Source organism: Thamnophis sirtalis, unplaced genomic scaffold (genome assembly GCF_051295495.1).
Source record: "Thamnophis sirtalis isolate CommonGarterSnake01/CBP01778 unplaced genomic scaffold, rThaSir2_p1.2 scaffold_10, whole genome shotgun sequence".
In the NCBI taxonomy this organism is placed as follows: Eukaryota; Metazoa; Chordata; class Lepidosauria; order Squamata; family Natricidae; genus Thamnophis; species Thamnophis sirtalis.
In genome coordinates, this window is record NW_028261390.1 from 46614026 (window position 1) to 46634447 (window position 20422).

General features: G+C 43.4%; 1 protein-coding gene across 2 annotated transcripts in view; it reads left to right on the forward strand.

Annotated features, from left to right (window-relative positions):
- Positions 1-20422, forward strand: part of ACSL1 (acyl-CoA synthetase long chain family member 1) — a 54997-nt gene that overhangs the window by 16171 nt on the left and 18404 nt on the right. Inside the window, exons 5-11 of one of the 2 annotated variants that reach the window (XM_087724528.1) lie at positions 3864-3965; positions 8185-8284; positions 15901-16079; positions 17249-17281; positions 17378-17429; positions 18166-18239; positions 20341-20418. In XM_087724528.1, the coding sequence (XP_087580654.1) occupies positions 3864-3965; positions 8185-8284; positions 15901-16079; positions 17249-17281; positions 17378-17429; positions 18166-18239; positions 20341-20418 (618 nt within the window). The remainder of the gene's footprint in view (positions 1-3863; positions 3966-8184; positions 8285-15900; positions 16080-17248; positions 17282-17377; positions 17430-18165; positions 18240-20340; positions 20419-20422) is intronic. The other variant, XM_087724529.1, reaches the window with a different exon arrangement.

Below are 20422 nucleotides of genomic sequence, written 5' to 3' on the forward strand. Positions count from 1 at the left end.
TTTCGGCCAGTGGACGGGGGTACTTCCTTCTCCAGTCTGCAACGTCAATCTTACACTCCCAGACAGGGATCTCACCAGGACAGATCTAACAGAAACACACAGCGTTTCCCTCCCAAGAAGTCTTACCGTGGAGGAAACAGACACCAATTTTCTTGTCGAAAATGACTATCTGGACTCTCTTCCGATCGGAGGCCGCCTGGCGTTCTTTGCCCACCTCTGGGAAGAGACCACAACAGACAATTTGGTACTCAAAACTGTCATATTCGGCCTCATGCTGGAATTCCTGACCATCCCCCAGGAATACTTCGAGCCGTGCCCGATCTCTCGGTGTCCTCGCAAGAGGTCACTGATGGAACAAGCCATTCATCACATGTTGGAGATCCGGGCTATCCAATCAGTTCCTCCCCATCAGGAAGGACAGGGTTTTTATTCCTGCCTATTTGTGTTACCAAAAAATTCCGGGGGATGGAGAGCAATTTTGGATCTAAAATCGTTGAACTGCCATATTGTCTACTGGCGGTTCAAAATGCATTCCCTGCACACCATCCTGCAGAAAGTCAGAAAAGGCGACTTCCTCACGTCGGTGGACCTGACCGAAGCTTACCTTCATATTACTATCTTCGTAGACCACCGAAAATATCTCTGTTTGTCTTATGGGGGCACTTCCAGTACCGAGCTCTTCCATTCAGTCTGTCCTTGCCCCCCCCCCCCCCCGGTCTTCACTGCGGAATCACCGGTTCGGGGTGAATCTCAAAAAGAGTCACCTCGTTCCCGGCACTCGCATTCTCCACCTCCGAGTCTTAACAGACACCGTGGCGGAGAGGGTGTTTCTGTCCAATGATCGCATACTCAGTCTGAAGGAGCTTGTCAGGAAGGTGCTATGCCTCCCCAAGGCGTCACTTCTTCTCTCCCAAGTCTTGGGCAAGATGGTGTCTTGCTTCGGGGTTATCCCATGGGCCAGGTTCTACAGCAGGACCCTTCAATGGTTCATGCTTCCACATCAGAAGGCCGACAGGAGCTATTCTCCTCTCCGGGTTCCCCTTCCCAGCCAGGTCTTACAATCCCTCAAACGGTGGCAGTCCCCGGCGATTTTGCAGGGGACCTTTTTCAGGGATCCGTACCGTCTCACATGACGGACATGACGGACACAGGTCTGACAGGGTGGGGGGCACACATGCAGGACCTAGTGGCTCAGGGTCAGTGGTCCTTTGAAGAGAGCCAAAACAGCATAAATTGGCTAGATTTGCGGGTTGTTCGCCTCTCCCTCAGACAATTCCAACACAAACTTCAGGACCGCCACATATTAGTCCTAACAGACAATACCACAACCAAGGTGCACATAAACAGGCAGGGGGGAACACATTCCTGGCCCCTAATGCAGGAGTCCAACTTGTTGTGCCAGTGGGCGGAATCTTACCTGTCATCTCTCAGGGCAGAGCACATCTCAGGTGTCTCCAACGTCCAGGCAGACTGGCTGAGCTGGACAAGGATAGATCAGGCGGATTGGAGCATCCATCCGAACCTCTTCCATCGAATGACACTACGATTCGGTCTCCCAGTCCTAGACCTGTTTGCGATGGCAGACAACAACCCAGGTATTATTCGCAGTTCATGGATCCCATGGCAGAAGGAGTAGATGTCTTCAGGTACCAGTCGCCCAAAGGTCTCCTGTACGCGTTTCCTTCCCTTCCCCTCATTCAGAGAGTAATTCGGAAAATGTTGGAGCAGGAGGCAGAACTACTGCTGCTAGCGCCGGACTGGCCACGCCGGCATTGGTCTGCTGACCTAGTGACTCTGTCAATCTCCACTCCATGGCACATCCCACGATCTCTCCTGTCTCTGCACCAGGGGTCAGTTTGTCATCCCGAACCCCAGTGGCTATAATTAACCGCATGGCGATTGAGCGGCAAGCCTTAACAGCCGATAACATCTCCTTCAACGTCATTGTTACCATTCAGGCATCACGCAGAAGCTCTACTAACCGCATTTACGATGCCACCTGGCGGGCATTCGCACTATGGTGTACCAACAAGACTATTGACCAACATAAAGCGTCCATTCCTCAGATATTGGACTTCTTCCAGAGGGGGCTTGATCAGGGCCTTACCCCTAATACATTACGCCAACAGGTGGCTTCTTTGGCTTCTGTCCTGGACAGTCTTGCCTCCGACCATCTACCTTCTCATCCCTTGATCCGGAGATTTCTGGAGCGTCCAACCTGTGTCCCTCTGCCATCCATAGGTATCCGACTTGGGACGTGTCCTAGAGGCTCTGACTGCCTTGCCCTTTGAACCTATGAGATCCACTTCTTTGAAACTGCTGTCCTTTAAGACATTGTTTTTGGTGGGTATAACATCTGCAAGATGTATTTCTGATTTGGCTGCCCTTTCAGTCAGGCATGACTTATGTGTGTTCCATCCAGATTGAGTCATTTTAAGACTGGACCTGACGTTCATACGGAAGGTGAATAGCTCCTTCCATAGGGGTCAAGAGTTAGCCTTGCCTGATTTCTGCCCTTATCCTCGTCATGAGAAGGAGCGTAAGTGGCACACTCTTGACGTACGACGTGCCCTCAAGACCGTACATTGACCGTACTACTTCGCTCCGCCACTCGGAAGCTCTCTTAGTTTCCTTCTGCCAGGCTTCCTTGGGTACCAAGGCTTCATCGTCGAGTCTGGGGCGATGGATCGGGACCTGTATTAAACTGTCTTATGAACTCCAGTGCTTGCTGGTTCCTCTAAACATTACAGCTCATTCTACAGAAGTGCTGCGACAACTGCTGCTTGGTCCACGCAGGTCACGTTGGAAGAGGTCTGCCGGGCAGCCACGTGGGCTTCTCCCACGGTCTTCATACGTCATTACAAGTTACACAAGTATGCATCGGCTGACGCAACCTTTGGGCGCAGGGTGCTGCAACAAGTGCTTGTGCCTTAACGGACTTTCTTTAGTATCTCCACCTAGTGGACAGCCCAGTCTTTGGTACGTCCCAGTCTGGCTGCTGTCTCCACGATCACAGAAAAATGGGTGTTGGTTCTTACCTGATATGCTCATTTTCTGTTGAAGTGGAGACAGCAGCCAGCCCTGGTATGTGTCATACACTGGAAATTTTTTGTGCGGAGGAAAAAGAAACAGAGACTATGGACTTGCACATGTACGTTTTTCTCACAATTCTCACTTGAGTCTACAGTTTTCCTTCGCCTGAACTGGGGAGAAGCCACAAGGGCCCGATGACATCATAAGTTGTAGACTCAGTCCAATTGGTTACTGGACGGAGCAAACCCAGTCTGGCTGCTGTCTCCACTTCAACAGAAACAGAGTGTATCAGGTAAGAACCAACAGCCATCTTCAGGTTTCTAGCTTGATGCTTCAACTACTACACCAAACTGGCTCTCCTTTTGGTAATATATTGCTTTTTAAAGGGGAAAAAAAATCCCATTTTCATATAGTATCACTAGAAATTAAGCCTTAATGATCCGTAATCAACTAGTATTCTGTGTGTAGATAGAATATATTAGTCATCTATAACCTAAAATATTGGAGTACTAAGAAAACCTCAACTTTAGTGGAACGTCAATTTAGTGAACATCAATTAGAGAAGGCACAGAAGCAAAACTTACATTCAGCCATGATTGGGATCCAAACACTGCACACTTGTTCTTCAAGCTTCATTTAGGCATCTCCTTTCTTACGGAAAATTCCATCCTATTGTAATATATTAGCATGTATATAAAGTATGTTCAGGGATTAGACATTATTGAATGAAATTACAAGGAACTTTCAAAGCCATAAATATCCAAGTGTATTAATACAGACATTTGTGTTTCCCCTATTCCATACCCCCACCCATATCCCCACCCACCCAGGTTGCAGAAAAAGCAGAATGTGTTGGTTCAGCCCTTCTTAATAGAGGCTTCAAACCATCTCCTGACCAGTTCATAGGACTCTTCTCCCAGAACAGACCTGAGGTAATCAAAGATCATTAGTCCAATAAATCCTATTAAAAAAGAGTGTTTAAATATAGAGCTGTAGTGTTCAGTAAAATGCTTCTAGCGGTGGAGAATCTGCCCTGATAGGCATGATTCCTGTCCTCCTGTCGGCTTGAGTAATACTTGAGATTTTTTTTGCTTTCCCTTGAAAGATACAGTTTTGCTTACCTTGCCAAAGCTAGTATTTTTGTAAGTTGCCTGTAATTCTGTGTTTAATTGAACCTCAGAAATCTTGGCAGCATAAAACTAGTGATAAATTAGTGCAATTAACTATTGTTGCTTCTGACAGACCTTTAGAAATAGTGCATAGTTATTGTTGTTTTTAATAGTACATGAGTTACAGGTAGGCTTGAGATTGCAGATCACAAAATTGAGTTATAACTATGATAGTTAAGCATTTTGCCTATGCATATACTGGCTCAGTTTATTTTTTATGTTTTTCTTGTAATTCATATGTATTTGTGAATTCAATTTTCATAAGAAGTCTTCACTAACCTGATCCAGGAAAATAACTGTGAAAGTTATTAAATTTTTATTAATAATGTTTATAAGTTCCCGACCTCTTCACTTAGTGACATTTATCTTGCTGTCATATTATCCCTTACTTTATCAGCTTTACCCAGGAGTTTATAATGTTGGAAATATATACAAATGGTGAAATAATATATAGTTTTCATTGCAACATATTACTTAGTTAATCCATTAATTTAGATTGCTATAATGCAATAGCTCGCAATCTTCAATATAAAGAAGTAGTCTAGTTATGCTCTCTTCTGTGCAGGAAGTTTGATACAATGTCTATTTACCTATAGTTTTATACATACCTTTTCTTTCTAATTCCTTTGTACTCCATGTTCAGTAATCTACGTGCCTAAAATTAATTTAGTGTTACATATCTATGTTCATATCTTCACCCATTGTGTGGGCTACAGTGTTAGTCTTTTATGTCCTAACACATAATGACATTGTAGGTTTCAGCTTGGTCACTATTTACCATAATTATCTAATCTACAGAATCTTTTTTTTACATGTACACCCAACAGTTTAGCTTAGGAGTGTCAAACTGAAGGCCCACAGGCCGGATCCAGCCCGCAGGATGCTTAAATCTGGTCTGTGAGGCCGGCCTGAAAATAACAAGGGGCACTGGTCCAGGGTGTCTCTGCTGGCCAAAATGCTCCTCGGGCCCCCGCATGCAGACTGTTTTTGGCCCCCATGGCCTCCGACAGCAGTCTGGTGGCCAAAAACAGGCCACAGTGGGACCTGTTTTTGGCCCCCATGACCTAAAGCAATCTGGCAATTGAAAATGGGCTCCTACAGAAGTCTGGCAGCCAAAAATGGGCCACGGGAGGTTCGGTTTATGTTTCCTTCTCCGCCCCTTGCACTCTATCTTCCTTCCTGTTGGCTGCTTTACACATGATTCCTGGCTTCAGGAATATGGAACAGGCCTAATCCAAAGAGTTTGCACACTTATCTGTGGCTGTAATGTGATTTGCTTGGTTTTCACTTACAACTGGATTGTATTATCTCCCCCATAATGGTTGTAAACAATATAGTGAGCCTAAAAACTTAAAATACAGAACATAATTGGATGTAGGATATAGTAGTATGCACAAACTGTAAGATTTTTTTAATTGCAGTATGTCATGTGAAAATGTCTAGTGGTTATTTCTAAATTATGATTTACTATGTAAAGCTCAAATGGCTGAATTTACAGAACACCGAGTCAAAATCAAATCATATTATGACTGGATCGTGCAAATCTGGCAGATAGAAGGCAGATTTTGTCAGATATGCATAAAACCCAGTGAAGTCAGTGAGGTTTAATTGTGTATCCAGTTGTAGTCCAAATGGACCTGGAAATGTTTCTGCACAGCATGCATATTTTCTGAATCTTTCTAGACATTTAGCAATATATTGTAATGATTTTGTTATGTTGTACAGTGTTCCTCTTTACAATAGATATCTAGAATAAAAAAATAATGTTTTCAAAGAACTCTATTAAAAATAAAAAATGGGAGGTCAGCTAAAGTATTCTACATAGAGATAGTTAATATTTCAAAGGACAGATTCAACAGGGAAAAGGGAAACCTGAGTTGATATTGCCTAAGCATTAACAAAGCGTGTACAGTTTTGTTATTTGGGGATGGAGAAGTGCCATAAATAAGGCAGATGGATTAATACACGAAGAAGACAAAAAGGAGATGTGGATGAATTAAAGAGAAATGAATTGTTTTGTTTAAAAGTATTTTAAGGTTCTAAATGTTAATTTATCATTCAACCCAGCAAGTATAAATATAATACCCTGTGGGTTGTTTAGGTTGTCTTAACCAGAGATGGGCTTCAAATCCCGGCACTACTAGTTTGCTCGTGCATGCATCGCTTCTGCGCATGCCAGGAAGCTTTTCCTCATGCACAGATGCGTCCAGGTGGGCGAACGGAGCCTCCTGCCACTGCCACTACTAATTCGGCCGATCCGGGCCGAACTGGGAGCAACTCACCTCTGGTCTTAACTCACATTAGGCTTTTAAACATCTCTGTTCTGACAATATTATGCATATATTCAGATCTGCTCCTATACAAAAGAGTCAAACTCCATAGCAGTTGGGGACTCTACATGTCTTTAATCTCTACATTATGGAACTGAGACTATTTGTGCCAGAAAGTAAATCTTACTTTGTCTGGAATAACTGTTTTGAATGCAAAGAGGAAAATGCATCTTGAGCCTGTGTCAAACACCCACCATGGCCACACCCTGACCATGCTCACCCCGTCCCTTTGAGGTCAAACATGACCTTGATGTGGCCCTCAATGAAATCGAGTTTGACACCCCTCATTTAGCCCATTTAAAGTGCTAAAGTTTACATTAAATGGCCAAGTGGGAAACAAAAAGTGTAAAAACTTAGTTCATATATCCTGTACTCTTAACTAGCACTAGCCCTTAGACTTCTATACCACTATATAGAGTGCTACTAGAGCCCTCTTTAAGTGGTTTACATAGTTTGATATTGCCTCCAACAGTCTAGGTCCTCATTTTACTGACTTCAGAAAGATGGAAGGCTGAGTCAACTTTGAGCAAGTCAGAATTGAAATCCTGACAATAAGCAGAATCAGCCTGCAATATAGCATTCTAACCACTGCACCAGAGGTAGTGGAAATTTTGAGTAGTTCGGAGAACTGGTAAATACCACCTCTGACTGGTCCCGCCCCCATCTATTCTCTGTCTCCCAAATCCCATCTGATTGGGAGTAAATGGGGATTTTGCAGTATCCTTCCCCTGGAGTGGGGTGGGAATGAAGATTTTACAGTATCCTTCCCCTGCCACTCCCACCAAGTCACGGCCACAGAACCAGTAGTAAAAAAAAAATTGAATCCCACCACTGCACTGCACCACTCATAACTAAGTAGGAATAGGGTCACTTGAGAATCCTTATCTCATCTGAAAGAAAATAGCTAATATAATAAAAATCAGAGTTGTTTATCTACATAGATTTTTGAAGAGGAGAGGGAGGTAAAATACAAATGTCAAAAGAGAAATAATATGATTTAAATGCTTGTGTCTGACATTGGTACTCAAATAGGAAAGAGCAGATTTTATTAGATTAGATTTTATTAGATTAGATTTTATTTATTTGTATTCCACCCTTATTATTTTTACAAATAACTCTAGGTGTCACACCTTCCTTTTCCTATTTCCCCCACAATAACAATCCTGTGAGATGAGTTGGACTGAAAGAGTGTAACTGATATAGAATTTTCCCAGCTGGCTAAAGCAGGACTTGAACTCATTTATTATGATGGTTTACATAATTGTGGTTACTAGTGAATGTTATGTAGTTAATGGCATGATGCTTCTCCAGGTTGTTATTTTTATATGACTTCTTTATAACTTAGTACATTTATTTTTTTTAAAAAACTATATAAGTAAACATATGTCTAGGAAACACAAATAAAAATATGCTTCATTTGCATCTTTCCCAAATTTATTATGCTAGTTTTTTTTTTAAAGGAAGTTTTTATCTGATTGTAGGGAAAAAAACAGTATTTTCTTTGGATGGAACTTTCCATATTGCCTTTGTGAAAAAACCTTTTGTGAAAAATAGAGTGGCCAATACTTTCAAGACTGGGAGAATTTCGTATACTCTTCTTCTAGAGTTAAGCTTTGCAAATGAGGCCTGACTTCTTTCTGCTCTGCTTGCAGTGGGTTATCATTGAACAAGGATGTTATACTTACTCGATGGTGCTTGTGCCACTCTATGATACTCTTGGAACAGATGCTATCGTTTTTATTTTAAATAAAGGTATGTTCTGAACACTTCAGTTTACTAAACCAAACCCTTATACTCTGATGAGTCTGAACATCAATGAATATAGAAAAATAGAAAACTGACAGCAGAAAAAAACAGTGGTCTATTGAGTCTGTCCTTTGAGTTTTTGTTTTCTTTTGTTTTCTTTTTAATGTATTTATTATTTTATATATTACTGTTTATTTATTAATTTTTGTCCAATGATAAACATATGTTTATCCCAAGCATGGTTAAACTTACTTACTTTATGATTGACTCGCTACCTCCACTGGAATTTGGTTCCAAACTTCCACTACTCTTTCTGTGAAGTAATATTCTAATATAATTTAGCTTATGATGCTAATTATTTTGAAAGCTGCTATAGCAATAAAACTAGGATTGATTTGTCTCTACAACCATTAGTCATGGTGGCACAGTGGTTAGAATGCAGTATTGCAGGCTAATTCTGCTGACTGCCGGCTGCCAGCAGTTTGGCAGTTCGAGTCTCACCAACTCAAGGTTGACTCACCTTCCATCCTTCAAGGTCAGTAAAATGAGACCCAGATTGTTAGGGGCAATATGCTGACTCTATAAACCACTGAGAGAGGGCTGTAAAGCATTGTGAAGTGGTGTATAGGTCTAAGTGCTATTGCCATTGCTATTAAGAGTAACTATAGTAAATTCATATAGAAAATCTGGTTGCCTCTGTTTGGTTTAGAATAGCTTGATACCAGAAGCACTTTTAATAAAATTCCATTAGGTAAGTCATACTAGTCTGAAAAGAGAGAGAAAAAGATTTGGGTCTAAAGAAATACAAACGAAGATTACCGTATGAGATTACTCCAGATTTTGATTACAGATTCTTACCTTGATTGGACGGTATGATAAGGTAACCCATTTTCTAATTATAGAATCCAAACTATTTTCCTGGGTGCTGCTCTGGAGAGTCCAAGCATGGGTTAAATACTGCCAAGTTGCCCAGGACTGAATTGAAAATTTGAGCCACGCCTCTGATGCCGACTAATCCCCACATTTTTTCAATTCAGATAGCCCAGTGGACACGCTTCCAGTTTCTCTTCATTCCTAATTGATTGCTTGGACTCTGATTTTCTATTTTACTACAAAGATTCTAGTCTTCTTCCTGATTATTGGAGTCTCCTTTTAATTTAATTCCCTGGTTCTCACCAATTTCAGCCTCTCTGTTGTCCTGGGCTCGCTTGGGCACAGTGAGACTGCAGGCAGCTGTAGCTGTGGGGGAAGGCGCATGGGTCGGAGTGCCGATGCCAGCGCGATTGTAGCCCCACTGAGACCTTCATTGCTGCTGACCGTGCTTCTGAGTGAGCCAGCTGTTGGTGCAGAGCCTCAGAGCTCTCCGGTATATGTGGGTGGCCATTTTAGGTGGGTTGCATTTGGTGATGGCCATTTTGAGAGCATCGCACATGGCCGCCATTTTGTTGACCTACTTTTGCCGCAAAAAGGAGCTACAGCTGCCTGATTGCCTGTCTCTTGCAGGTCGCCGCTAGAAGCCTTCCTGTCTGGAATTCCGGCAGGTTTGCCTACTCACACCTCCACCATTACAGCAGAGGGTGGCAGCGGAGGTTGGTGGCCCACATGGTTGCGCCCTACATTAATTGACCTGTATGAGTGCTGGTAGCTTGGAGTTCTCACCATTCTCCTTCACCAATCAAAGGACTGCTGACCTTTGCTTGCCCTTGCCTTCAGTGCCTCTGCACCAGAGTGCTAAGACTGTTTGTCTGAGGTGGTGAGTGGGGGAAAGTTTCCTTTCAGGCCTTACATCCCCACATTTAATCATGGCAAACAGGGCCCCTGAGGAACAGCAAGTTGGTCCTTTCACCAGCAGGGCCTATACCAGACAGGCTGGCAAGGCAGCCAGGGAGGCCATCAGAGCAAGCAAGCCTTACTCTAGGCAGGGGACTAAGCAGAGTTCAGGCCTAGACAGAGATGCCATCAGACGCCAGAAGGCTTTAGAGAAGCAGTTTTCTAGGGCTCAACTCCAGGCCCAGAGAGCCAGGCCTGCTTTTCCTGGAGATCACTCGCCCAGGGTTCAACCTGATCAGGATCCTCCAATGTTGGAGAGTGAGGATGAAAGCCAGGAATTCTCTTCTGCTGATTCCATTGCAATGGCAGGCACCCTTGGGCCTTTGATGGCCGATCGAGCAGACCTATTTGCATGTCCTTCTGATCTGGAAGATGAGCCAGTCATAGTGGGGACCCTTGCACCCCAACAACCGGCCATTCAGCCCCCGCCCAGAGCTCACCCACCGGAAGAAAACCCGATCTTTCCATAGAAATGGAGGATGTCATTGCCAGGGCCATTTCCCAAGGGATAGAGGCTGGCATGATGCAACGGGCCAAGCACCCACGCAAATCATGCTCACTCCTGACACCGGGACCTTCACAAGAAGTGGCTCAAGCCCAGCCCCCTCAGTCATCGCATTCTTCCTTGGCCAATGAGGATTCTGACTGGGAGGAGGACCTTGATCCAGGGCTAGAACCAGAATTCTCAGGAGATGAGGCTGCTGTTCCCAACAAGCCGGCCTTTTTTTACTTGTTCAAGTATACTAATTTCAAGACTATTTTTAACAAGGCCAAAGCCTTGACCCACTTGGGTACTAGCACCCCAGCTCCGGCTGCTCCTGCACCAGAGGACCTCAGTGAAGGACTCTTTGAGGAACCAGAACCTATTCAGGAAATTGTGCCAGTTCCAAAGTTATTTCTTAATGTGGTGTAAAAGCAATAGGCGCAGCCAGGCACCCTTGTTACCCCTAGTGGTAATGACAAGAACTTGTACACAGTTGACCCAAGTCTAGATGACTTACTGAAATTGCCTCCCATGGACGCACCTGTGGCGGTGCTCACTTCCAACTCAGTGCTTCCCCCTAAACTATTAGAAGGGCTCAAGGCGGAGGACAAAAGGCTGCCACAAGACTCATCAGGCGGCGACTTGGGACATTAAAACTTCTGCTTCTGCATCCTTCCTGTGCAGGGTGGCGCTACTCTGGCTGAGACAGATCTTCGCCAAGCTTCCGGCTGGGGATACCAAATTAAGGCAGGATGTTAACAAAATTATCGCAGCGACAGAGTACACTGCTGATGCTACCCTGAACACTGCCAAATTTGCCTCTAGATCCCTGGCTTCTAATGTCACCACCAGGCACCTCTTATGGCCCAGACATTGGAATGCGGATATGCGATCCAAGGGGAAGCTCGCCTTGGCTCCCTTTAAGAGCGGCAAGCTTTTTGGGAGGCCCTAGACCCTGTCCTGGTTGAAAACAAGGACAAAAGGAAGGTCATGCCTTCGTTCAACAAAAAATCTGACCGTAAGGGTTCACAAACTTATAGGAGGCAGCCTTTTCGGAACTTGGAGCAGCCATCTACCTCTAGTTCCTTCCAATATCCATACTCTCAGGGCACGAATAGGTCCCAGGACGATCAGCCCTTTCGTGACAGAAACCATCAACAGGCCTTCTCCAAACATCCCTATCGCAGAGGGTCCAATTCCACACCCTTCAGACGCTATAAGTGACCATCAGTGGATGGCTCCCATAGGAGGGCATCTCCAGCTGTTCCACGCCCAATGGGAGTGGATCACATCGGACCAGTGGGTCCTTCAGACGATATGCATAGATCTAATGTTAGAGTTCATTTCTCCCCCTCCCCGACACTTCGTTCTATGTCCAACCCCGTCCTGTCCGGTCAAGAAGGTTCTCATGGAATAGGAGATTGTTCACCTCTGAGACATAAACGCCAGAGAACCGGTTCCACCAGGTCAGGAAAGGACAGGGTTTTATTCAATACTCTCCCTTGTCACAAAGAACTCCAGAGGGATGAGGGGGATCCTCGACCTAAAAAAGCTAAATTATCATATAACCTACCGGAGGTTCAAGATGCAATCCCTTCAGTCAATTCTGGGTTGCATCAGGCCGGGAGATCACTTAACATCCATAGATCTCAAGGAGGCCTACCTCCACATCCCCATTCGCAAAGCTCAGCTCAGGTTCCTGAGACTCTTTTATGCAGGCCACCACTACCAGTACAGGGCTCTGCCATTCAGCCTACCCTCAGCACCTCGAACCTTTACAAAGATCCTAGCCGTGGTGACGGCATTCCTGAGATCTCGCCCAGTGCGCCTGCATTGCTACCTGAACAACGTTCTCATCCAGTCATCGTCACGGCAACAAGACCTGCAGGACACACTGCGAACCCTCCAACATCACGGGTTCTCCATCAACAAGAGTAAGGTTCTACATTTAGACAAGAAAAACGAAATGCACAGGTACAGTATAGATGATACCTTGCTCAACAGTAGTAACCGTGAAAGGGATCTTGGAGTCCTAGTTGACAACCATTTAAATATGAGCCAGCAGTGTGCAGCAGCTGCCAAAAAAGCCAACACAGTTCTAGGCTGCATAAACAGTGGGATAGAATCAAGATCACGTGAAGTGTTAATACCACTTTATAATGTCTTGGTAAGGCCACACTTGGAATACTGCATTCAGTTTTGGTCGCCACGATGTAAAAAAGATGTGGACACTCTAGAAAAAGTGCAGAGAAGAGCAACAAAGATGATTAGGGAACTGGAGGCTAAAACATATGAGGAACGCTTGCAGGAACTGGGCATGTCTAGTTTAATAGAAAAAAGGACTATGGGAGACATGATAGCAGTGTTCCAATATCTCAGGGGTTGCCACAAAGAAGAGGGAGTCAAACTACTTTCCAAGGCACCTGAGGGTAGAACAAGAAGCAATAGGTGGAAACTAATCAAGGAGAGAAGCAACTTAGAACTGAGGAGAGATTTCCTGACAGTTAGAACAATTAATCAGTGGAACAGCTTGCCTCCAGAAGTTGTGAACGCCCCAACACTGGAAGTTTTTAAGAAGATGTTGGATAGCCATTTGTCTGAAACGGTATAGGGTTTCCTGCCTAGGCAGGGGGTTGGACTGGAAGACCTCCAAAGTCCCTTCCAACTCTGCTATTGTATTGTATTATTGTATTGTAACAAGGAAAAGAGTAATCTGCATCTGACCACCAGGCTGCAGCACCTGGGTGCTATCATCAATACCACCAGTTGCCAGGTCTCCCTGTCTCCAGAGCGGTTGGCAAGCATCAGAAGCCAAGTGTTGCAGGTACTACACTCATCACAGGCATCAGTTGTGCAGCTGTCACAACTCCTTGGCAAGATGATTTCGTGCTTGTCAATAGTACCTTTGGCACGCCTTCATTCTTGACACCTACCAGAGGGCCAACATGAGCAACTCTCAACAGCTGGTTGAGTCTCACCAAAGGTACATCAGTCCCTCCAGTGGTGGATGTCCCCCACGCTGGCAAGGGACACCCTCTTCAAAGAGCCAGACCATCTCACCATCACAACGGACACCAGCCTATTCGGCTGGGGTGCTCATCTCTACAACCAGATTGCACAGGGCAGATGGTCACCACCCGAAGCGTCCCATAGCATCAACTGGTTGGAACTGAGAGCAGCGCGGCTTGCACTCGTTCACTTTCAAGAGCACATCAAGGGGCATCACGTGAGAATCCTAACTGACAATGTGGCCACAAAGGCACACATAAACCACCAAGGGGGCACTTGATCCAGGTCCCTGATGGAGGAATCAGAGTCCCTGGGAAGATGGGCAGAAAGATACCTATGCTCTATCCAAGCGGAGCACATTTCCAGGGTCCACAACATCCAAGTGGACTGTCTGAGCAGGGCCACAGTTGATCACTCGGAGTGGCGCCTGCACCCTGACCTGTTCCACCAGTTGTCTCAGAGGTTCAGCCATCCTCTGGTTGACCTGTTCACCTCCCCAGACAACACACACCTTCCCAGGTTCTCCAGGTTCCACACCCTGCAAGCTGAGGGGGTCAACACTCTCCATGGCCACCGGGTCTGATGTACGTGTTCCCCCCGTTGCCTCTTCTTCCCAGGGTGATTCGGAAAATTTTGTTGGAAGAGGCGGAAATTCTGATCGTGGTTCCCTACTGGCCCAGAAGAACCTGGTTCACCGACCTGGTGAATCTCTCTGTCAACCCCCTTTGGCAGATTCCCCAACACAAGGTCTCTCTCAGCCAGGGGGCGCTTCAACATCCAGAGCCCCAGTGGCTACAACTAGCCGTCTGGCACTTGAGAGGGACCTCCTAAGTAGGGGTAGCCTTTTCACCAAGGTCATTCACACCATTCAGGCGTCCAGACGGCCTTCTACAACCAGACTATATGACGCCACGTGGGAGTCCTTCGACAGCTAGTGTAGAGAGCACGACGCTGTGGCGACTGCGGCTATGATTTCCCAGATCTTGGACTTTTTGCAAGGTGGACTCGACCATGGCCTGGCCCCTAACACTCTCAGACAGCAGGTGGTGGCCTTGTCCACAATTTTGACAATAGACAAGCACTCTTCCCTTGGTCATCATCCCATCATCTGCAATTTCCTACGGGGTGCAACCAACCTGAGGCCTCCAGTTGTTCACAGACATCCCTCATGGGATCTCAATGTAGTGTTACGGGCTCTCATTGCCCCGCCCTTTGAACCTCGGCCACCCTCAAGCATCTGACATTTAAGACAGCCTTTTTGATTGCCATCACGTCTGCACAGCGAATTTCTGAATTGGCAGCACTGTCAGTTCGTGAGGACTTGTGCTTGATTCAACCTGACAGAGTGATCCTCCATTTGGACCCGGCATTTATACCCAAAATCAACTCTTGGTTTCACCGGGCCCAGGAGGTCATACTTCCCCACTCCAAACAGCCCAAGGAGAACAAGTGGCACATGTTCGATGCTTGTAGAGCAATACATAAATACATCAAACGCATGGCTGCCTTCTGTTGCTCTGAATCACCTTTTGTCGCGTTTCAACCAGCTTCCCAGGGCTGCAAAGTTTCTTCTCAGACCATTGGTCGCTGACTACAGGCTTGTATCACCTCAGCTCACGTTCTTCAGTCTATTCCGATGCCACGCCATATCACCGCACATTCTACCAGAAGTGCCGCCACTACGGCGGCCTGGACTACCCAGGCACCAATAGATGAGATTTGCAAGGCTGCTGTGTGGACTTCCTTGTCTCCCTTTGTTCTAAACTACAGACTGGACAAATTTGCTTCTGTGGAGAGGGCATTTGGGGGGCGAGTTCTCCAGGGCATTCATACCAGTGGAGAGACCCTAGACGCTTACACTTCCCTCCCTAGTGACATTTAGCTTGGGTATGTCCCATGCTTGGACTCTCCAGAGCAGCACCCAGGAAAATGACCATTGGCTTACCTGAAGGGTCCTTTTCTGGGTGCTGCGAAGGAGAGTCCAACCCCACCCTGTGGTCTACACTACCAGTTGTCATATGGTTTCTTCTGAACTTATGGATAAGTGTTATGACTTTGGTTGACTTTGTTCCTGAACTTCTCTGTGTGCATTGTCCACGCCTTCATTGAAGAAAATCTGAGGATTAGTCGGCACCAGAGACGTGGCTTAAAGTTTCAATTCAGTCCTGGGCAGAGTGGCTGTATTTAACCCATGCTTGACTCTCCTTCGCAGCACCCAGAAAAGGACCCTTCAGGTAAGCCAATGATCATTTCTGATTACTCAGATTTGAATTAATAATCTTTTTTCTTTTTGATTTAGCTGATATAACAGTGGTCTTCTGTGACAAATCAGAGAAAGCTGAACTACTTCTGGATAAAACTGAGAAAGGAGAAATATCAGCCCTTAAAACAATTGTGATAATGGACCCTTTTAACACAGACCTTGTGGCCTGTGGAAAAAAATGTGGTGTAGATATCATCAGCATGAAAGAATTTGAGGTAAATAAAACAGATTTTATTGTGAGACATCCTGACTTGAAATAAGAAAGCAAGGAGTTTTTGCCTGTTGCAAAACTAAACTAATATTCTACCCAACTGAATAACATCTAAATTGGATTTTACATTAAAAAAACCCTCCCAAACTCCTAGCAATGTAAGGATTTTTCTTGGCATTGCACAACATTTAGATGACATTAAACATTTAAACAGGTGGTCCTTGAAGCAAAACGTGATGGGGGGGAAAGGATGATGGTTGTTGGGACTGTGTGAGATGGGAAGCAGGCCCAAAACCTGTGGGAACTCAATGGGGCAGAATGAGGAGTAAGATAGGCAATTGGTTGTAATGATGGGCAGATTGCCAAACACTCAAATTATTCGCATATCTGTAGAGGTGCTGCAGTGACCCTAGCTTCAGGTATAGGTCATACCCTATTTTTTGGAGTATAAGACGCACATTTCCCTCAAAAAAGAGGCTGAAAATCTGGATGCATCTTATATACTGAATATAGCATTTTTTTGCCTCCTGAAACCCTATCACCTTCACCAAAATGGCCATGCAGACCCTTTAGAAGCTTTGCAGAGTACTCCTGGGGGCTGAGGCGGGCAAAAATGAGTGAAAAACGGCCCATTTTTTGCTCAATTTTGCCCTCTCAGCCCCCAGGAGCTCTCTGCAAGGCTCCTAAAGGCTATGCATGCCCTCTTTTTTGACAAAAAACGGCCCAATTTTTGCTCATATTTGGGGGGGGCACCCCTAGGAGCACTCTACAAGTCTCCTAAAAGCTATACATGCCTTTTTTTTAAAGGGGGGGCGTTTTAACAAAAAACGGGCTGTTTTGGGGAGGTCTGCAGAGTGCAAAAACTTTTTTAATTTGTCTCTTCAAAACCTCGGTGCATCTTATACTCCGGTGCGTCATATAATCCAAAAAATATGGTAAGTCCATTCAGTGCCATTGTAATTTTGAATGGTCACTGAATAAACCCTTGTTCATTCCATGTATATCCAATATGCAGGTTCCTTTCCATTTTGAAAAAAAAATCCATAAGAATTCAAATAAATTACACTTGTCTAAACAAAATTCATTGCAACTTTTGAAACAATATACATGAAAGTTTTTGCAAAAGGTGGTTTCAACTCCTATCTGACTTGCTGTCGTTTCCCCTCTCCAAAGGTATCAGGAAGAACCCACAAACACAAACCTGTTGTAAGTACCATGTAGCTTCTAGCGGTATATACATAGTGGCTATTTTACTGTGCTGGTTTGAAAAGAAGGATACTAGAGATTTTTCTCTCTTTTTAGCTTCCACAAACAGAAGATCTAGCCATAATCTGTTTCACCAGTGGAACTACAGGTATGATTGTCTTGGAATTGATATTGGAGACGAAAAGGATGATAAAGTTGTTTTTAACACCTGAAATATAATGCTAAAGTAAACTGTCAGCATTGCTGTAGATACCACTACAATCTAAACATGCATTCATATTTGGAGATCCGTATAATACAGTATAATGTAGAAGAAACATTTTATTATTATAAAATTGATTTTATAATTGTAACAGTTATAAAACATGGATTTGTTACAGCCTGTTTTTAAGCTCTTGCTGACATGTACAATAGTCCTTGACTTACAAGCATAATTGTGATTATAATTTCTGTTGCTAAACAAGAGGGTTATTAAGTGAGACACACCCAATTTTATGACTATTTTTGACATAGTTGTTAAGTAAAACACTGCAGTTGTTAAGTGAATCACGTTACTTAAGTGAGCTTGGCTTTCCCCATTGATTTTGCTTGTTGGAAGCTGGCTGGGAAAGTGACAGATGACGACCTCATGACTTGGGGATCTACAACCATCTTATGTAATACATGATGGTTGCCAAGTGCCCAAGTTTTGATCACGTGACTATGGGGTGGCTGTGAGAATTGTAAGTGTGAAGATTGGTCATGTCACTTTTTTTAGTGCCACTGTAATTTTAAAGGTCACTAAATGGTTGTAAGTCGATGATCACCTGTACAAGAATTCCATGAACCCATTTAGAAATTTCATCTCTTTGCTGTTTCAAATCTTTATACCTTTTTTCTCACAGGAATGCCTAAGGGAGCCATGATTACTCATCGAAATATAGTGAGCAATATGTCTGCATTTGTGAAAGCAACAGAGGTAAAGGTTGCTGATTTGGATTTTTTTAAGACCTTGGAGTGTAACTCATTTGGAAAAAAGTGATTAATCTTTTACAGAAGGTTTTTTTTCAGTTTTAGCAACCTGATGTAATCAGTTTATTGAAGTCCAAAAACTGCAGCTTCCAATTCTGTAGTTAGGGGGAGAAAAAAAAATCTGTATTTTTAATTTTATTAGTGCTTTGTTTTAAAATGAAACTTATATATGTTAGATCAGTACTAGTAGGACTGCTAGGTTTTTATAACGCTTCCTATCCAAGGGATTGACTTAAATTAAAAACAATAGAATGTGTAATTCATACAGTATATACCTGTTAATATCCTTTAAAAGTGTGACATTTCTATTATACTAGGTGTTTAATCTGGTATTTTACTAATGTTTACAAAAAGCTGGGATATTAGAATTTCAGTATTACTAAGTGAAATAAGGAGGTACTTTTCTGCCAACCTGCCAATTCGAAAGCATGTAAAAAATGCAAGTAGAAAAATAGGGACCACATTTTGGGGGGAAGGTAACAGCGTTCCATGCGCCTTTGGCGTTTAGTCATGCTGGCCACATGGCCACGGAGATGTCTTTGGACAGCACTGGCTCTTTGGCTTTGAAACAGAGATGAGCACCGCCCCCTAGAGTCGGGAATGACTAGCACATATGTGCGAGGGGAACCTTTACCTTTACCTTTAAGGAGGTACTTAGAATAGTTTGCCTAACATGAAAGCAAATGACATTTAGGTTGTTTGCTTGCTTAATATCTTCCTCCTAGCATATGTATCTAATCTGTCACCTAAGTCATCTAATACTGTATTATTTCATAGAAAATTAACTGCAGCTTCTCTATTTTGCAGATTTGTTATTTTAAATGTTTTAAGGGTTCTGCCATGGGGATGGGAGGTTAAAAATTTAAAACAACCAATACAAAATTCTTGGAGAAAAACAACACCTTAGCATGTTATAAACATATCTTGATTTTCTTATAAGAAAGTATACAAGTTTTATGTAACCACTGAATGGGAGTTGAGCTAAATACAGGCTTGATTTGTAGTTCAACACACAAATTCTGCTTTCTGGAAGCCATGTTTTATTGTTTCTGGTCTTTTATATACATACATACATACATACATACATACATACATACATACATGTATGTATGTGTGTGTGTGTATGTATATGTATGTATGTATGCGTGTATATATATATACACATACATACACACACACATACATATACACACAGTGTGAGTGTGTGTGTGTGTGTGTGTGTATAATACACATACATGCATATTCATATTCTAATTTCTCTGGTGCAAGTTTGCTTGTCTCTGATGTTCTCTGATCTTTGCTACACATAGATCAAATTCATACTTTGGTGAATTATGTGGATTGCCTATCTTCTGGTTGATTTTATCCTATTTGCAACTCTGAAGCAAAATTGATTTTTCTAAAACAATTGATAATCAAAGAACAGCTTGAAGTTTCTTAACTAATCTTTTACAATTCAATATCCTCCCCATTTCAGGGTCTAGGTTCTAAAATTCCAAACTACATCCGAGTGTATCTGGAGAACTATCCACATTAAGATTTAGGTACTAAATGCTTCATGCCTTATATGACAAGATCTTTGGTCTTGAAGCAAAAGATGTTTTGCTAAAAAGTCAGTTCGTTGTCTCTAAAAGAAAAGCACATAAGTTGCACATACCTTGAATATGAGACATAAATATAAGTGTAATCGTAGTGTAATAAGTATATACCTTGGTTATTAGAATATTAATGCTGAGATTTGCTTCTCCAATTTAGAGGTATAACGCATTGACTTAATACAGCTCTGCAACATCCTTTTAATTTTAATAATTGTCTTAGTTTGGAATTTCAAAGCACGGATGATAAAATTGTAGAAAGGGCATAGAACATTACTCTGAGTGGCTTAATGGACCAAACTGGGCTTATTTCCCATTCTTCCTATGACTGTGGTGATCATGTCTATTGATTCTGTTTTGCTTGGCTTGGACATGGTAGCTTTTCGTTTTAAAAATTATTCTTCTGTAATTGGTTTCTTTTTCCCTTCTACTTCCTGGTGCTTCTGCTGACAGAAAGCAGTTTTTCCTTCTCCTGAAGACACCTTAATCTCCTTCTTACCCTTGGCTCATATGTTTGAAAGAATTGTTGAGGTAG